The 18,407-nt window shown below is 53.4% G+C and overlaps 6 protein-coding genes across 6 annotated transcripts; 3 read left to right on the forward strand and 3 right to left on the reverse strand.

The window, feature by feature from the left end:
• Window positions 1–278: 278 nt before the first annotated feature.
• On the forward strand, window positions 279–1,094 carry EV422DRAFT_277178 (uncharacterized protein). The gene is made up of 3 exons (XM_053065925.1): window positions 279–771; window positions 841–991; window positions 1,062–1,094. Exons 1-2 carry the CDS (start codon window positions 449–451, stop codon window positions 893–895), a joined length of 378 nt encoding a protein of 125 aa, XP_052921709.1. The 5' UTR covers window positions 279–448; the 3' UTR covers window positions 896–991; window positions 1,062–1,094.
• Window positions 1,095–1,672: 578 nt separating this feature from the next.
• EV422DRAFT_277205 (uncharacterized protein) lies at window positions 1,673–2,967 on the reverse strand. Its single transcript, XM_053065927.1, has 2 exons — window positions 2,677–2,967; window positions 1,673–2,348 (listed from the first exon to the last, which is right to left on the reverse strand). The coding sequence occupies exons 1-2, from the start codon at window positions 2,698–2,700 to the stop codon at window positions 1,953–1,955; spliced, it is 420 nt and encodes a 139-aa protein (XP_052921710.1). The 5' UTR covers window positions 2,701–2,967; the 3' UTR covers window positions 1,673–1,952.
• A 1,500-nt stretch (window positions 2,968–4,467) lies between these two features.
• EV422DRAFT_277183 (FMN binding oxidoreductase) lies at window positions 4,468–6,448 on the reverse strand. The gene is made up of 3 exons (XM_053065926.1): window positions 6,130–6,448; window positions 5,583–6,065; window positions 4,468–5,511 (listed from the first exon to the last, which is right to left on the reverse strand). The coding sequence occupies exons 1-3, from the start codon at window positions 6,298–6,300 to the stop codon at window positions 4,729–4,731; spliced, it is 1,437 nt and encodes a 478-aa protein (XP_052921711.1). The 5' UTR covers window positions 6,301–6,448; the 3' UTR covers window positions 4,468–4,728.
• A 1,360-nt stretch (window positions 6,449–7,808) lies between these two features.
• EV422DRAFT_277304 (P-loop containing nucleoside triphosphate hydrolase protein) lies at window positions 7,809–11,005 on the forward strand. Its single transcript, XM_053065928.1, has 9 exons — window positions 7,809–8,468; window positions 8,535–8,766; window positions 8,840–8,945; window positions 9,009–9,205; window positions 9,273–9,465; window positions 9,529–9,655; window positions 9,721–10,321; window positions 10,390–10,539; window positions 10,604–11,005. Exons 1-9 carry the CDS (start codon window positions 7,932–7,934, stop codon window positions 10,831–10,833), a joined length of 2,373 nt encoding a protein of 790 aa, XP_052921712.1. The 5' UTR covers window positions 7,809–7,931; the 3' UTR covers window positions 10,834–11,005.
• Window positions 11,006–11,446: 441 nt separating this feature from the next.
• EV422DRAFT_277499 (AGC/NDR protein kinase) lies at window positions 11,447–14,369 on the forward strand. Its single transcript, XM_053065929.1, has 4 exons — window positions 11,447–11,702; window positions 11,810–11,870; window positions 12,057–12,962; window positions 13,028–14,369. The coding sequence occupies exons 1-4, from the start codon at window positions 11,681–11,683 to the stop codon at window positions 14,154–14,156; spliced, it is 2,118 nt and encodes a 705-aa protein (XP_052921713.1). The 5' UTR covers window positions 11,447–11,680; the 3' UTR covers window positions 14,157–14,369.
• Window positions 14,369–17,587, reverse strand: EV422DRAFT_277551 (Alpha/Beta hydrolase protein). The gene is made up of 7 exons (XM_053065930.1): window positions 17,283–17,587; window positions 17,111–17,199; window positions 16,934–17,043; window positions 16,694–16,849; window positions 16,073–16,608; window positions 15,591–16,006; window positions 14,369–15,525 (listed from the first exon to the last, which is right to left on the reverse strand). The coding sequence occupies exons 1-7, from the start codon at window positions 17,354–17,356 to the stop codon at window positions 14,582–14,584; spliced, it is 2,325 nt and encodes a 774-aa protein (XP_052921714.1). The 5' UTR covers window positions 17,357–17,587; the 3' UTR covers window positions 14,369–14,581.
• Window positions 17,588–18,407: the final 820 nt, after the last annotated feature.

Consider the following 18,407-nt stretch of genomic DNA (forward strand, 5'->3'; position numbering starts at 1 on the left):
GGTAGCGCCCAGTAGATATTCTGCGCTTTCTCAGCTTCCTTCTCGGCTGCAAGAAAGCGAAGCGTACGAACGGGTTCTCAGTCACCAAGCCGAGCTGACGAGCTTCTGTTGTTGGAGACGAATTGCTTTCCAAAAATGACAGTTTCCGACGCAAGTGACGAGCGCGACGACACGCGACGCTTGTCACGTGACCAGGATTGGGATTGATTCCGCGAGTCGGCGGACGCCGGGAAGCCACAGCGACGACAGCGCATTTCAGGTTCCATTGGCACAACCAGGCATTCACAAGGTACGTCTCTGCAGGGGGAAGCTCGATAGGTATTCTGTGTATGTGCTGCGACGTTGGATGCTAGGCGGCGGGATGCTCTTGGGCTCGCTGCCTATGCTCGCTGAAAGTGGAAACAGTGGACTTATCGACCTCGTGTTCCCACAGCTGTAAATTCCCAACATGCCTTTGATGAACCGCTCGTTGCGTGTCGCCACTAGGGCGGCCGCCATCCGCCGGGCAACTGCCGTCCCCGTCCGCACTAAGACTTCTTTGATTCCTCCCAACGTGGCGTCGCTGAAGGAGATCGGCAGACTTCAATCTGCTTACCCCCAGGCCCACCCCGATATCTTCAAGAAGATGAAGTACTTCTATCAGCACATTCCCAAGGGAAACCGCCAGACAACGAAAGCCAACACTTTCTGGGGTCGCTACTACGAGAAGTACATCGCCCAGGACTCGTTCGTCCCAGTGCTGCACTTCTTGGGTATTATGATTCCTACCGGGTGAGTATGACATTAATGGTTTACCTTCGTCCAAGCTCAACAAGTTCTAACCTCACTTGTCTCTCTCAGTTACTACATCTCCTACTTCAAGGGCGGGGTATGTCATCAGATGCTGGTCAAATGAGGAGTTGAAGAGTAAACCCGAGCCTTAAATGCGGAATCTAACTTCTTTCCTCCTAACAATTTGCGCAATCCGATTTACGTTCGGAATTTTAGCACTGTATGTATTTCTTTTCGGTACCTCGATGAATGCTGAGCCAGGGAAATCTAACATGCCTTTATCTCTGTAGACCACCCTCGTTTCGAGTTCCACTAGATTTGCATTTACCATCCACAAGATTCGAACCTCCCTTCTCCTTGGTACGTTGATTCCCCGTTTCAGGGGTCTCCAAGCCCTCTTGATATGTACGCTCTAATTTTCTCTTTGCACATTTTCAGATGAAAAAACCAGAGTAGTGGGCAGTCGATACTTAGTGCAGCGGACGAATCATAGGCTTTCTTTTTGAATATGACGAAAGTAGATACCAGAGCTGGATGCATTCTTGAACTTGCGAGCGGATTTTTGATGATGCGATTCGATTGGGGAGCAGGCGTGATGCTGGTCTCCGCTGCAGAAGGGCCGGGTTACGAGAGGATTCTATGATGATCTGAGGAGGTTGGAACGAGGCCTTCGTACCTCGGAGACCAACTTCCGCTTTGCAGCACTGCTTTGCTTTGAAATTCTGGAGCGAAGGTTCCATACCGAGCACCTTTAGATCTAGGGGCGGTCGAACTTGAAGTAGCTCAGCAGACTCACTTGCGAAGGCTTACTGGACACTCTTGTGTCGGTGCGTACCCGTGGCATGTCCGATCGGAGTCTGGCTCACGGTCCGTAAGGTTTGAAAAGCTTCGCTTTGCCAAAGCCAGAGCAACTCCTATTTCCGGAAATCATTGAGCACTCGATCACTGCCAGACACTAGTGGAACACAAACTGTACATAAGATACAAAGAAAATCTACACAGGACAAGGGCTTACACACAAGCGGAGTTTACCCGACGCTCAACCCTAGCTATGACTAGCGGCAGATGCAAATCCCCGTTGTCGCAAGTCGTCTGATGCGCCATACCCTACACCCTGCCTTTCCGCTCCCGAAAGGGCTTATCACCCTCCTCACCCGTCGTCAGTTTCAATCCGCTCCATCTTAGAATCCCCTTCCTCGTCCTCCGGGGCCACCAGGTCCACCCGGTCCACCCGGCCCACCGGGTCCAGCACGTCCTCTACCTCGCCTACTGGCTTGTGCTCTTGCCACAGTCGCCCTTCCTCTTCCTAGCCCAATACCTCTCCCTTTCGTCGCCCCCGGCCCAACCTGCTTGAACATGGGCGCATTCTTGAGCATATCAGGCACGATGAAGAATCTAATTTGTGATCCTCGGACGTAGACTTGATCGAGGTTTGCTTGACGACCGTCGCGGTGTGTGACACGGATTTCTTTCAGTTGCACGTTCATGTTGTCTTCAGCGTCCAGAAGTTTGCCGCGGTAGATCGATCCGGACTTCAATTCGAGTGTAATGACATGGCCCTCCGCCTCGTGGAGGAGCTGTTTGGAAAAAAGGACGAAATCAGATCAGCAAGTTGATCGAGTTCACAAGTCCATCAACGACACCCGAAGGTATACGATTCCTCTTCGATTCCCGAATGAGCCTTCATCCTGATCCTCCACCACGGGGATCGTTAATCCCTGTAGCGTTATCATGCCCACTCTCTCACGGAACAAATCCCTCCATATCTCGCAAGGCATGTCCTGATCACAAACAACCGTCCTCCACAAAGCACTCAATTTCCGGAGCACGGCTTTGACTACTTAATATGTCTAGCTCGAGATCGAGCCGGACCGAGGCCAAACTACTCTGGGAACGATTACTTACCTTTATTGGGACGCCGATAGACATTGTTGGAATGGGCTTCCAGAAGTGAACCGAGAATCAGCCGCGAAGATCTGGCGATGTTATAGAGCGAACGGTAGGTTGCAGTGGTGCGGATTCACTTCGTAACAAGTGCGGCGGTATTGGATGCCGAGACAGTTATGATCAAGCTACGAATCAGGAGGCGCCGATGCTCGAGAGCAGAGCGAGCACACTCAAAGGACGACTTCTGCGAAGTTTATTGAGTCACGTGGGTCCTTTATAAGGCGGCAATACGTGCTACAGGAGCTCAGCAATTAAATGAGCATCCAAGCAGCGCGAAATGAGGAAAAGAGCCCAATAGTTGTACTGAGAGACATAGGGACACTATCAAATATGTACCCGCCTATCTATTTCGTTTGCGCTTCTTCGCCTTCTCTTTTCCCCAAATAGCAGTCATGTCCCGAAGAAACTTCTCATAGCCCTTGTGATCGGTAACGCAAAGGATGACCCCTTTGACATCCTTTCCGTCCGGCTGCGGCCAAGCGACGAACTGCACAACAACTCGGTCCCCGCTTTTAGAATGCTTGTAAGAGGACACTTTATCGCCGCACCCTGTGAGAGGCTCCCATGCTTGCTACTAAATTCTTTCTCAGAGGCTTGTACTACGACATCCGGATATGATTCCGCCTTGGTTTTGACCACCAGAGAAGGTCGTCCATCCGGACCCACAACGGCGACAGCGAGATTGCCCAAAAACAAATAGCTAGGATAGTTTTCATCCTCCTTCCAGTTTACGTCTAAAAGGGAGAAGAAGCGTTGAAGAGCTGTATCGAAACCCAAACATCATCCGATCATACGGTAAAGGGATCACTTGGCATGGCGCGCAGAGGCTTCCGCTAAAGTGAGAGGCTGTAAACCAAGTGCTTTGATGGTTCGCAAGGTATCCAGAGCAGCGGCGGCTTCTTCTCCTATCTCTTCGTCTCCTGAGCTCGAGTCCGTTTCGCCGTCAGATTCCACTAACGACACCGTTACCGATGTCCTCTTTTGCTTTTGTCGTGTGTGCGTGGTATTCTTGAACTTTGGGAACGCCACAGTCACTTGGATGGTGTCCGTCGCTACGACCGCGGCCATACTGGTCTTGACGCTGGGTTTCGTCGTTGCTGGGTGGGAAGGATGAAGGGGATGCGACATGGCCACCGTTATATACGTATACGCCATCTGACTTCCCCACAAGTAACTGAAACACACACATCACGTGACTTCAGATTAAATCTGGTCCGTACGTACTCGACATCATCACAATTCAGATCAGCGCTGCTCACTTACGCAGCATCCAGGTCGCAACCATGGCCCTCGCTGCCAGAGAGAAGCTCGATATCCTCCTTCGGGACGTCAAAAGCACAGACTCGGGTGTTGCGCACACTTTTCCGCTGCGTTACCCTCTCTCAAGTGGGGTACGCACCAATGGACAGTGAGAGTTCACGCGGACGATTATGATTACAGCGTAATGATGGCGTTCGGTCGGAAGCGACTTTCCCTGCTAGGCTTCATCTGCGAGGGCCCGTCACAGTTGCAGCTAGCACAGATCTCCAATTGCACGCGGATCATGACTTCATTGCGTCGGCGCAGGGGCAAGCGAGTCTCAATTCAAGCGGGGCGCTACAGCTAACGTCCGGGACGTCTACAAGTATCGCATCTGCAGCAGATCTTGCTTCGCATGCGCAGGATGATCTCCATCTCGCTTCGACTACCGGTAAGATCATGCTCGCTTCCGACACGAAGGTAAGAAGGGAATAGCTTGTCCTTTGCGGACGTATCGCTAAGATCGCCCTCGCCCTCAACCCTTCAGATTCGGAACAACGAGGACGCCGCAAAAGACGTGTCAGTGGATATCCAAGGATCTATCAATGGCGATTGTATGTACTTTGTTGCAATTAGTGTGTATTAAATGTTCAAAGTTGTACTACGGGAACAAGGCAGAGAAAGGTCAAATGAAAGGCCAACATCCCTGAACAACCTGCGGAAGGGCAGGAAGGAAACATGATCGCTGTCTAGGAGGCTATATACGAAGGGTTACAGGATTGAACGCCATACCAAACTCACTAATATCGCCAAAACGCCAAGCAGAAAGAGTTTCGTCAATGGCCCCTTGTTCAGATGCAGAATGAACTCCGTAACCGATCGATCAGGGTTAGGCTTCTCTCCCACCGCCAACGCCGCGATCTGCCACTGATGCCACATCGTCATCAGCCCGGTTCCCACGGGCCCGAACGAGAGGATCTTTTCGTAGATAGCAATTCCTTTAACCCTGTAAGGCGGTACTCGGGTCAGGGAGAATCCCTCCACGCCTTCCTGCAACAATCTCCGAGGCAAGTCCGGGTACAGTGCCGCCGGGCGTCCCAGCCCAATCAACTGGCAAGCGTTGCTGGACACAGCTTCGGCCATAACCACGCGGTCTCGGAACCCTCCGGTGACCATGAAGATGTACTCCGGGAACGCCTCACGCGCTTTGCGAGAAAAGTTGGTGAAGAACGCTTCTCGCGGCTTGACGGGCTTAGGTGACCCATTGCTGTTGAGGGGTTTCTCTACATCCAACGCGGACAACATCCTCGGTGCTTCGTAAGTTCCGCCGCTGATCTCGATGAAATCGACGCCACCATGCGCGATGATCATTCGGACTTGCTCCAATGCGTCCTCTTCGGTCAATCCTCCATCGACGTAGTCTTTGCTGTTGAGTTTAATGGAGATCGTGAAATGGCGCGGTAGCTTTTCTCGAATGCGGTCGATGATTTCGAACAAGAGCTGCAAGCCTTTCGTGGGGTTGTGGAAACCGTAGCGGTCTTTCCTCAAGTTTGTCTAAAAAAGATAGGGCATTACAATGAGCACCATTTTGCTCTCAAATTCTGAAGGTATTGCTAACTACTCACCTTTGGTGACATGAATTGCGCTAGCAAGTAGCCGTGAGCAGCGTGAAGCTGCACCCCAGCGAAGCCAGCGAGATGACACATCTGCGCACCAACTGCAAACTGAGCAACCACCTGCTGCACCTCTTGTTCCGACATCGCTTTCGGTGTTCCAAACACAATCTTGGAAGCCAGTTCATTAACGATCCCCGGTCCAAACTCTAACCGAACATCGCTGGCGGACTTGTTGGGCGTAAACACTGATCTGCCGGCACCGCGAGGACTCTGGCGCCCGGTATGGCAGAGTTGCACGATGGTTGGAGTGGGCACGGCGCCGTCTCCTTTGCATGCTTTGGCCCACGTTTCCCAGCGCTGCAGGGAGGCTGGGTTCGTCAAGTCCGCCTCTTCAACTGTCGTGTCCCCCAATGATCCGCGGTGAGTCGGGTCCACTTGAACGTTGCCCGTGATTAGCAGACCCCATCCTCCATTTCCCCATTCTCGATAGACCTAATACGCCTTCCATTAGTGACTATCACCTGACAGAAGGATTCGGTAATAGCATTGGCCTTACGGATGCGTGCAACTTGTTCGGCTGGTGCCCGTCTTTCTCCGCGGAGAGGTCTTCGGCCATCGCAGCTTTCACAAAACGGTTTGGCAAGACCAGCCCGCTGGGAAGTGTGACGGAGGTTCCCAGGATGGCAGCATCCTTGGAGTCGGAAGCGGTGTCGGTCTTCAAAGGCATGTCGGCAGCAGCGTGTGGATAGTTACAGGACTCGAAATGTGTAAACGGTGGTATGCAGAACTGACTGACGTGAAGAACATTAGACAGGCCCGGTTTTATGTGGGACGCCTACGACGAACGAGCTGCTCCGCGGAGGATCGGGATATGGTTAGCCGCATTACTAAGGGCCATTGCAATTCGCAGCAAGTGCGTATTCGGGGAACGACAACTCCGCCAAACGGAAGCGCTTACGCGACAGTAACACCTACGAAATTCTTTAATAAGGCCCACACACGCGTTAACGGCTGTTTAGCAGGTTTCGTAATTACACATGTCTCCCGCTCCCGCTTCCGCTTCCCATGTTATGTATAAGTAGAGACCTTACTCCGACCCCGACTTGTACAGTAGCAATACTTTCTTCGCTTCTCTGCCCAGCATTGTTCGCCTAAAACTGCTCGGGCGAGTGGGTGATCCTCCTAGGATTCGGAATGGTTGTCGCAAATGAGTGCTATCCAAATATGTCCAAGAGATCCGATGTCCAGCTCCATCCATCTAGACCACGTATATGTCGGTATTTTGGAAGCTGAAAAGATGCGCAAAGAATGATCAAGTATCTGCAAAATTCAGCCGTCGTATTGTTTTTGCCACCCACCTGCAGTTTTTCTCAATGCACCATAGTGCACTTGATAGGCAATTTTCTCCACTACCGGTAGCCGCAATACCTTTTCAGATGAGGCCCCGCGGCGATGACTTCCTCCTCGTTCAAAGCGTTCCGCGTCCATGGGCAAGACGCTCCTGTTGCTTGCGGATGGAGATGACTGCGCCGCAGATCTGTTCCGAATTTGCCACACTCTCTCCGATACATGCCACAGATGGGTAAAGAAGTCCAAACTTGTTAGAAGATTCGAGGTTCGAAATTGAAGCATGCTCAGTGAAACTCGCCAGGGTGAAGCCAATGTTCATCCACTTTGTCCCGGTTGTTCTTCGGAACCCGAGCGATCCATTCACTGCCTTCCTCGTTCATCGAGTCCTCCCACATTGGCCGCACGCCTTCCTTGAACAAGTGGAAATTCGCTCCCGTCAGTAATGTCAACGGACCTGGAATGCTGTTGAAGACGCTGGGAGGGCAACCGTCAGACGTCGCGGGAGAATATGGGCAGATTACGGGTCAAGACTTACCCCCTGAATTCCTCGACTGTGTCGAACGTGATCAATTTTCTCAAAGCCTGCTCCCCTTGTGTAGCCCAGTCCGCTTATGTGGGTTATCGAACCATAAAGTCCAACGATTCTCCAAGGAGTGCTTGATGCTGACATTTATGGGGTCTTCAAAACACGTGAGAATATCATCGTTGTCGAATTCGTCCTCTGAGCTTTCAATGCCGCTTTTCCCAGATAGTAGTTCATGATCCTGAGTTTCGCTGAGCCAGAGAGAGAGGTTGTGGTGGTTGGACGCGAAAGGGGAGTGATAGGATGCTCTGTCTGGCTTTCCAGACGTTAGCACGAGAGCACGACAGTTCCGAGGAGCTCCAGATCCAGGAAGTCCAAAGCGTAAATGTGGAGCCCGCTTGGGTGAGGGAGGGTGAGGAGGATGCCCAAGTGGGAAGAGGACGTCCACGAGCTGTCCGAATGTCCGAGTGTGGTTCGAGTCATGCATGAGCTTCTGGCTCGGTGGGTTTCTGTCCTTGGGAAAGAGAGGGTACACCGCCCTACCCCTCCTGCGAAGCGAGGACAACGACACAACGGCTTGCCCACTCATGCCCTCAGAATACCGAGGAGGGGCTTCTTCGGTACCGCTCGGGTCGATATCTTTGCCAAGCAGCTTTCCTGGAAATGGACCAGTCGTGGGAGAGTATGTGAAGGTGGAGGTGGCACATTTGCGGGCGTGGCTTCTAGTGGACCGACAGTCAGAGGGTCATGGAGGGAAGCAAACCATTGCCTTGCCAGGCTGGCTTGCGGATATAGCCAAAGGATGTTCCATTCCGGATGGAAGTGAGGTATCCGTGACCGACAGAGTCTCTCCTTCGAATGGGACTGCGGTTGTACGTCGCCTCAGAATTCGGAAAGTCTCCACAGAGCCATGGATACCGACGACACTGGGGATGCGAAACACCCTCGCTTCGTCGACACCGTCCTCGATGAACATTCCGGGCCTCTTGGAAACGATCGCCACCAGCTTGGAGGATAGACCTGTAAGAAGGATAGTTCGTGTCCTTAACTTGTGAGGCATGGTATGTGACCCTTCACGGCGCACATAGGTACAAACAGGGACGTTGTTCCCCGTGTCGGTACTTGGGCGCACTGCCGTCTTTCGCATTGAAGGCGTTGAATCGGGAGATGACGATCCCATGCTATCTGAGCACGTTGCGATGGTTCGCAAACAGAAGTGCGAAATTGAAATCCTATCCCCTGACCCATATACCCGGGGACGGCGGGGCCCGCGGTTTGGCGGTTATGAGGACGAGGCGGATGAGCTAGCCAGATTGATTGGTACGCCTTTTTGACTGTATATACACATTTCCAGTATCAAACCAATCTTACACTGTACTTTGTAACTGCGTAGAGGCCGCGTTGTATCATGGAGAAGCGCATGACGGGCTTAAGATTGCAAGTTTGCGAGCGATGATGGTCTGTGGGCCGACCGGAGTTGGGAAGTCTTTTTTCATTCAGTGAGTCTGAGGAGCAGCATGCCCGTTTACATTGGGAGGTTCCCCTAATCAACCTGTCTCAAGACATGTAGCCAACGAGCGGTTGCGGATCCCGGTGTTTCCCGTCCAGATCTCCGAGATCTCGGTTTGGGAAAAGGCGTCCAGCACAGCGGGTATCACCTCCGATGTCTACATCAGCCCGTTGCGCAAGGGTATCGAGAAAGCTCGCTTGACGGCGCCAGCATTGGTGATCCTGGAGGGGATGGAACTTCTTTCGGAAGGTGAGGGCAAAGCGAAACTTTCTCCCCTTCGGCGTTTATGACCTGATGACAGTCTTTCTGGTTGCAGACTTCAAAGCACCAGACTATGATCGCAACTCAGTCGCCGCAGACATCGCAAGCGAGATCCATCGCATTGAACTCGACTCTGGTGTTTGTGTGCTGGCCTCCTGTGTGGACAGCAAGAAACTACCTGGGAGGTTACGGCGGTCGGAAGAAGGAGGGTGCTTTGATCGAATCTTGGAGCTTGATGTGCCGGCCCGGTAAGCGATCGTAAGAGCATGCTATACAATTCTTCCGAGCGTTTCCTCAACAAGGATGTTCAGACCCCAGCGAGAAGCCATCGTCCGTGGGCATCTAGACGGCCTCTATCTGGCGCCTGATATTTCCTTTTCGTTAGACGATTCGCAAACCAAAAGCGTTGAGGAGTTGTACGCTCTGCAAATAAGTCAAGTGGGTTCATCTCTGTCATTGTCAGGGGAGACATGCGCGTGAACTGATTCCTTCCGAAACTGTAGAATAGCGCCGGTTTCATCGCGCGGGATCTACAATACCTCGTTTCTCGCGCTGTGCAGCATTCGTTGTCAAGGGTACCAACCGGGGAAGCGAGTCCTGCCGATACCCTTTCCGCCGACCTGCAAAAGCTTTCAATCGAAGATCAACCAGATACTGGAGCGAAAGGAACAGCAAATCTTGTCATCAACTGGACCCAAGACTTCGCCTACGCCTTCTCAATCACGCGCCCCGAGCACGCCGGCTTCGAAACCAGAAAGCCAAACATCCGCTGGGAAAGTATCGGTGGGTACACTGCCCTGAAGCAGCAACTCCAACGCCTCGTCCTCTGGCCTCTCCAACAACCGGAGTCCTATACGCGTTTGGGCGTCCGACCGCCCGCAGGACTCTTGCTGTACGGCCCATCAGGATGTGGGAAAACACTGCTTGTCCGCGCATTGGCTGCAAACTCGCCTATGAACTTCATTTCGGTCAAGGGGAGCGAGATCTATTCAAAATATTTGGGAGATTCGGAAGCTATGGTCAGGAAGCTGTTTGCTGCAGCGAGACGGTTGGCTCCGTGTCTTTTGTTCATGGATGAGTTGGATGCTATTGCGGCGCGGCGAGGTGAGATCTCGTTGCCTCTATTGCATACGTTGTTGTTCATCAAACTCATGTTGCCATTTTGGCTGCAGAGTGGGGCGACGCAGGCAGCTCAGGCGTTAACGAACGCGTACTTTCTACTTTGCTGAACGAAATGGACGGCGTGCAAGAGCGCAAAGGGGTGTTTATCATTGCGTGCACCACGCGGCCGGAGTCGCTCGATGATGCGTTGCTTCGACCAGGTAGAAATTGCCGGGTATCTCGCACGTTGTTGAGATCTTGCTGCTAACATCGCGCTACCTTCAGGACGACTGGATCATCATCTCTACGTCTCGCTGCCAAGTATTGAAGATCGTTTGGGGATAATGCAAAGCCTTGTGAACAAATCGGCTACTACAGGAGCTGCCGTGTCTTCGATCATCAGCGGCGACGTGGACTTCGACGCATTGGCGTCAAGAACGGAGGGATACACCGGCGCTGATCTTACTGTGCTTATTCGGTATGCGTGCATTGTGTGGTCACATTCCTTCATATAATTGCTCATTCGTTGATGCGTCAAATAGGGAAAGCGGAATTCAAGCGTTCCGGACATCAACAACAGCCACGCAAATCACACAAGCCAATATCGATGCTGCATTGGCTGGGGCGATTCTTGGGAATGCTGACGATGATAATCCATTTGAGAGCAGCTCTGTGGGCCATGAGGACGAAGATGAGTGCACATCAGACGAGGAGCCCACTAAGCCGACTGGATGGTGGCGACCCGCATGGATTGGGTCGGAGGAGCTGCAGCGATTTGACAAGTTTCGCTTGGGGAGGGAGAGAGTGTGACTGGAAGAAGACTGGAGGAATTGATATCGACCCCACGGCAGGTGAAAGTCAGCGGTGACTCTCTGGTACCTCTGGTCTTGGTCCGGCCTTGCCTTGCGATTTTTGGGCCCGTGGTCGTTGGACACGGAGCTTGGCTAAGATGTTATGGACGTATCGTGATAGCCTGTGAATGCCTCTCCCCCAGAATAGAACCATAGAAGGAGAGGAGATGTGCTGTATTCCCATGACTTGCGAGTCCAGCTCTGGCAGTGTGTGTGAGGGGTTCAATCCACAGATGTGTCATGCAAGACCTCGGACGTGTTTTTCTCGAACGCGTCCCGCCCTTTCCCTTTCCCAGCAGCCGGACGTCAACAAGTCCGTCCCAATTGCCTGCCTACCACCGTCAGCGTCTCGCTTGACTCCAACCCATAGTGTTATCACCATTCAGAACTACCCGAAACTTTGAAAGCCAGACGCATCTCAGACCTTGAGTTCACCCTTTCGCGGAAAGGAAAGTCGCAATTTCCACACGTCAACCCGATTAGGTCCATTCGCCTTGACGCGACCGCAAGTATGACCGACGTCGGTGCTCAAGGTAAAGGACGCTTGGACAAAGCATACTCGCCTGCGCATGTCGCATGCTTTTTGAAATCTCTTGCGAAATGTGTATGTGTTGCTGACCGTTTCCGCGCTGTTTTGCAGGTGGGAAGAAGGATAAGCGGCGCGTGAGCAAAGATATGATTTCCACGCCAAAGGGTTTCGAGTGCGTGAGTCTTGCTCTTTGTTTTTGCTTTGGCGTCTGTTTCATGCGGCCAGTCATCCCAATGCCCCGCGACGGCCGGAGAGGCTGGCCGTACCGATATGAGATTGGCCAATGATAGTGGAGTTTCGTGCAGGAAAGGCCTCTCATCACATATATCTTTCGCAATCCACTCTTATGTCACACCAGCCACTGCCTCCACGCAAGCTCGGCATCCGAAGCCGAATCAGTTCTCCAAAAGATGAACAGTACCAGGAATACATTGCCCCGCGGCCCACTCAAAGACGATCCTGAATCGAAAGACCCAACATCGATGCCCAGTCCCGTTCCAGAGGACCGTCTACGGTCCTTCAAGGCCCTCATCCAGCCCTGGCAAAAAAAAGTCGCGCCATCTCCCACCACAGCCGATTACGGCGCCGGCGTCGAGGGCGGCTCAACCGCGCAACGACCTTCTTCAAGTCGCGGTTCACGGAGCGCATCCGTGCCCAGCCCCGGCGTGAGCAGAGCAACAGTCGAGCGCTCCGTTGCGGCCAAAATCTACTTTGAGCAGTACTTTGACCGGCTGTACAAATCCGGCCCGACGGCCCGCGCCAAACGAAGACATCAGCTTGAGTCGGAGTTGGCGCAGATGACGTTGACGGAGACGGAGAAGAGGAGCGTGCGGCAGGAATGGCTGTCGCGCGAATCGGAGAGGATGCGGCGAACACGGGAGAAAGTCACTGTGAATGATTTTGATGTTTTGAAAACGCTCGGAAATGGCGCGTTTGGTTTGGTGCGCCTGGTTCGCCATAAGGACTCCAAGGAGGTTTTCGCCATGAAGATTTTGAAGAAATCGGAGATGATAAAGCGCGGGCAAGAGTCGCATGTTCGCGCCGAGAGAGACCTTTTGTCGGATGCGGCGGCCGAGTCGGCGGAATGGGTGGTACCGCTCGTATGCACGTTTCAGGACACCGACAATCTGTATTTTGTCATGGAGTACATGCCTGGAGGAGATTTGTTGAGCTTGCTCATCAAGTTGGATGTCTTTAATGAGGAGTTCGCGAAGCACTATGTCGCGGAGATGATTCTTGCAATCGAGGAAGTGCATAAACTGGGGTGAGTTCCGTCTTTCGCTTGGAACGCAATGCTGGACAATCCTCAATTAGAGAAAATTATCCCAGCGTGATACACCGAGACATCAAACCAGACAACTTCCTCTTCGACGCCTCGGGTCACATCAAAATCACCGACTTTGGCCTCGCCACCGATTTCCACTGGTCCCACGACTCCTCCTACTACGACGAACAACGCCGCGCAACCATGCAACGCGCCCTCAGCGGAAACGACGGCTCCCCAACCTCCGACGACCTCGGCAACGCATCCACAGAGGTCCTCGGGTCCCCCGACTCCCCGCCCCTGCAGAGCGTCATCGACTACACGCCCCCGCACACCAAGATCCTGCAATGGCGCGACCAGAACCGCAAACAGCAGGCTTACAGTGTCGTCGGGACCAACAACTACATGGCCCCCGAGATCCTGCTTGGGACGGGGTACGACAAAGCATGTGATTGGTGGTCGCTCGGTGTGATTGTGTTTGAGATGCTGTACGGGTTCCCGCCGTTCTGCAGCAAGAACAGGCAGCAGACGAAATTGAAGATTGTGAACTGGAGGAAATGTCTGCGGTTCCCCGCCCATCCGTCCGTGTCGAGGGAGGCGCAGGATTTTATCATGAAGCTGGTTTGCGATAAGGATACGAGGCTTGGGTCGGGGACGCCGGCGGGCAACCCGGCGGCACCTGGGTCGTTGTCGTCGCATCCGTCGGCGGCGTCGGGGATCAGCGTCTTTGGTAACATCCACGGCACGTCGGCAACAAACCAGGGCGGTAACAATCCGCGCTCGTCGGTCGTCAGTTCCGTGACGACCATGACGCCAGGCGCGTCAGTTGAATCAGAGACGGCGGAGATCAAACGTCATCCGTGGTTCCGAACCATCGACTGGTCGGAACTTTCCACCATAATCCCTCCCTTCGTTCCCAAACTCGCCGGGGACACCGACACGACATATTTCGAGAACGTCGAGCCTCCGGAAGACCCCGCGTCGCGGGAGGAGGTTGAGCAGCAGGGCCCGCCGCCGGCGGTGGGTGGTGATGCTTGCGCGGCGAATGGGGCGGATGCGGAGGATGCGGATATGCTGGATATGAGGAAGCGGTTGGCGTTTGCGGGGTTCACTTACAAGGCCCCGCGGCGGGAGAAGAGTGATGGGAGGGCGGGTGTGGGACATCACTCGTTTTCGTCGGGGATTGGGGAGTAATCTTTTGGGAAGATTTTGGACAGTTATTTGCTCTTTATTGCTCTGGACAATTATAAATGGATTCGAGTACTGCCCGTCTGAAGTTCTGTTTGAAGAGAAGCGCTTGGCTTCTTCCCTTCAACATCAGCGGCTGTCATCAGAACGGGCGCATTGCTCATTGCAACGAATGTATGGACCAAGACATGTTGAGAAAGAAAATAAACGCTAATGATTCATGACATGCAAACAAAACCTACAAGAGGTTCAAACCCATCCGGCGACCAGGTATGCGCCGTCCATTCTAGATGAAACCCCAGCCCATCCATTGCCATTAGGATAGAGTGGCACAACACAACTGGTCCTTCCTCCTCGAAGGTGAGGAGGAGTTCCTTGACCATACGGCGACAAAGTAACGTAGTAAAGCACCTTGAAAAGGGCCTTACTCTCTACTCCACCTCCGGAACATAAAGATTGCTCCCCAACTCGGTCCGTCTCCGCTCCAAGATCTTCTTCTCATCCACTTCATCCATCACGGGTGTCGGCGACAGATCCGACGCCGAGCTCCCCTCCCAGGCAGCCGACTGCGGATTGGATGTCGTCGAGCTGCCTGTCCCACGGCGCGGTTTCGGCGATTTCACGTCATCCCGGAACCTCACGTGCCCGTTCACACTGTCCATCGAGTCGGTCGAGTCCCGCGCGACGTTGATGTGCGGTACAGGCGGGTGTTGCGGGGCTCCGTAGGCCGGGTAAAAGGGTCCGACGGGGATGTGGTCGGACTTACCGTCGTTGCGGTGGATATCGCGGATCATGAACTCGGTCAGGTCTTCGCCATGGTCGTCGACGCCCGGGTCGGCGAACATTTCGTTGAACCAGTCGGCCATGAGGCGGGTGGCTTGGCGGCCTTCGGGGAGAAGGGCGAGCATTTGGAGGATGCCGTGGGAGAGGCCTTCGAGTACTTTTACGCGGATCATGGTGTCGGGGTCGCGAGAGAAGATGTGGGTGCGGATGGGGTTGGCTTCGCGGGAGGTGCTGATGCCGTTGGTGTGGGTGCCATTGGAGGTGGCGGGTGGTGCAGGTTTGGTGCCGTTCACACCGTTCACACCGTTGTGAACGCCGCCTATCCCGTACACCCCATGATTCTCCTCCGCTTCCATGTGCCGCATCATCCGTTCCCATTCCTTGCGTGCCTTCTGTTTGTTTTCTCGGAGGCGGGCTCCAAACACGACTGTGTCGTCGACGAATGGATCTTTCTCCCCACAGATCAGATATGTTTTGGGGAACCGTGCTAGGAGATCATCCGGCGCCATGACAGGGCTTAGGTAGTAATCCGATGCCAGATCGACTGGTATTGGCGAGCCTCCCAGGTACAGAAGAGCCATGGCACGCATCACTACATGAGGAAAGTTACAGTTAGTGAACGAAGCCAAGCATTAGACAGATCCATGAAGTGCTTACTTTCTGGAGAAATGATCCTGTCAGTGAAATAGCTGATCCGACTCGTCATACTCAAAGACGTAGGGATAGTGATACCCTGACTCTTAATCTGGCTCGACCAAGGCCTCATCACATCCTTATACCACGATCTCGACTTCTTGGCCGCCTCATCGTTGAAAACGTCAATCTTCCTGGGCGCATCTTGAGGAGTCAACGGCGAGTTCCTTTTCATGTTGGACTTGGACTCGGACAAGGACTTGAGTGAGAGGTTGTGGTGGGACTCGGCGCGCATGAGCTTGACTTGTTCTGAGGGCATCCAGCATGACATGTCGAAGGAGAGACATGGGTATGCGAGGATGAGCCCGTTCGGTGGGGGGATGTGCATTTCGTAGGTCTCCAGGCATCGCATTGTAATTCCAACAGCTAGATTACCACCACTAGAACAGCGAGGCATTAGTTATCGGGTGGTCACCCGGACATGAAGCATAGTCATGGATACATACGCTGAGTCACCGGCGACGACGATCTTCAGAGGTGCCCTAGCCACGCGCTGGCCGCTGGAATCCGTCTGCCAATGTCCCTGCATGCCGAGCACGGCTCCATTGCTCTCCACAATACTCCTGTAAGCGTCAAAGCACTCCTCCAAGCCGAACGGATAAGGAAACTCGGGCGCTTTGCCGTAATCAAGACTGACGATGGGAACGCGGAGCGATTTGGCCCATTGCGAGACGTAATCGTCATGGCATATCGGACTCATTGCCATGAAGCCACCGCCAGGGATCATCAGGATGAGTTCCTTTGCACGAACAAAGTCGCGTTCGGTTCCCGCAAAGTAGAGTCGAGCAGAAATGGGCTTGCTTGCCATCTCTTCCGGGAAAGAGCTCAGAGATGCTGGTGACGGACGTGGAATCGTGATGTTCTTGCGAACGCGAAGTTTGGGACGGTGCATGGCGCCCGCCAGGTAGATGTATGGGTTCAAGGACTTGTTCCATGACACTCGCAGAATGTCGACGGTAGGGTGAGCGCGGAACTTTCGGACCTAAAAGAATGGTTGCAACGTCGCGTCCTGTTAGAGATGGACGCTCGACGCTTGATCGGCTTACGGTGCATCCCCAAGGTGTTACCTTTTCGTCCGCGGTATCCGGAAAGCAAAGGTAGAACAGAGAAAAGACGATAGACAAAATGTCTCGCAGCCATTTCGGCTTGATGTTCATGGCAGTCATGAATCCTGCATCGAGACTCGTAAGAATGTACGATGATCTATAGAAGTTCTTGGTATACTGCTCGACAAAAGGCGGGGGGTGCCATTAATGATGCGGAACCAGCCCACCAAAGTAGGATAGCTCATGGGAGCCTCCACATACCATTTTCGCTAACGGTTCTGGTGCATTCCATCCCAGAAGCAAGAGAAGGTTCTTTGCGACCCACCCAGCGGTCAAGGTTCCTACAGCAACTTTCCATGGTTGTGTTGCGCCTTTATTGCAAGACACGTGAGTGTTTTCTGCAGTCAGGGTAGGGCAATGCACAGTGCCTACACATACCGAACTTGGAGTTGAACCATCTAGCGAGAAGCGCTGCCTTTCCATTGCCACTTGTAAGCCATGCGGCGTCGCCTTTCAAGAACCGGTGACTAAGAGTTGCGCGCAAGATGACCACGTTCAGTAACAGCGCTGGGCACTGCCTCGTTCATGGAGCACAGGGCCGTTCACTCACATGAGAAGCACGACGACCAGGATCTGCACCCGCTTTATATTGGCCGAGGGCCGACCCAGTGCGTGGTCCAACATTCCACGCGGGACTCTATCAGCGATAAACTGCCTGGGAGAGCACCAAGTTCACCAAGGAAAAAAATATCGTGAAAGGACGCCTTTGGCCAGCGACAGCTACCGCTAATGCTATTAGTATATGAGTTTTCTGGCGGTTGCGCTGAGCCCTTTCCCTTTGCCCATGGTGGGGGTTTGGCAATGCAGGGGCTGTTCTTATGTTTGCCGCGGCGGCTGCTCTCAACGCGTGAAAGTCCCAAAGCCATGACACTTCTGGCATGTGATCCGTGCCACCACTACGACGTATGGAATATGAAATGAATCGTAATAAAACCCCACATTCAATCATCGTCGACTCCCCGGCAGAAAGGGGAAGCGACACCCCAAGAATGCGGACTTGTGGGACGTCCGCCGCACATGTGGACATGGATCTGTCGGCCGCTCTCATCCGAGACTCACTGCCAGAGTGTGCAATTTCCAGAACGCTCATAAGGGTGAGGTACGGGCTTCCTCGCACGCCTCCATTTTGTCGGAGTTCCTTTGAATCCTCCTCCGAGACCGAACACTTTGATAGTCCCACGCCGCCTATTGAACATCGGGAGGGGTAGGTCAGATATTGATTCACCCATTCGAGCAATCATATGTACAGTACATCGAACGGCAACGTTACTCTACCGCCGCACGGATGCCATCGGATCGTTCGCCGAAAGCCTGATTTATCGAAACGGCAAGCGATGTCAACAAACCGGGCTTTGGCAAGCAAGTCCCTATGACATGTTGGAGTTCCCGTGCGGGCTTGTTGCAGCATCGAAAGAGGCCTAGCGGTTCTCCACCGAGTTGAATGAAGCTACGTAAGAATCGTCGTAGATTATACATAGATGATGCTCCCCGGGGAAAACGGGGAAAACGCGTCTGGCGCGGGTGACAGGTCAGATCTGGTCAGATGGTTGTCACTCCATCCTCCCAGCCGGCTTTCGAGTCAAAAAGGTGGTGCTGCAGAGCAAACTTCCATCGACATTCATCGTCGTCTCAATATCCCCTCACTACGAAACCAGCGCAACGATAGATGCTCGGA

Source organism: Fimicolochytrium jonesii, assembly GCF_025526975.1.
Source record: "Fimicolochytrium jonesii strain JEL569 chromosome Unknown EV422scaffold_34, whole genome shotgun sequence".
NCBI lineage: Eukaryota > Fungi > Chytridiomycota > Chytridiomycetes > Spizellomycetales > Powellomycetaceae > Fimicolochytrium > Fimicolochytrium jonesii.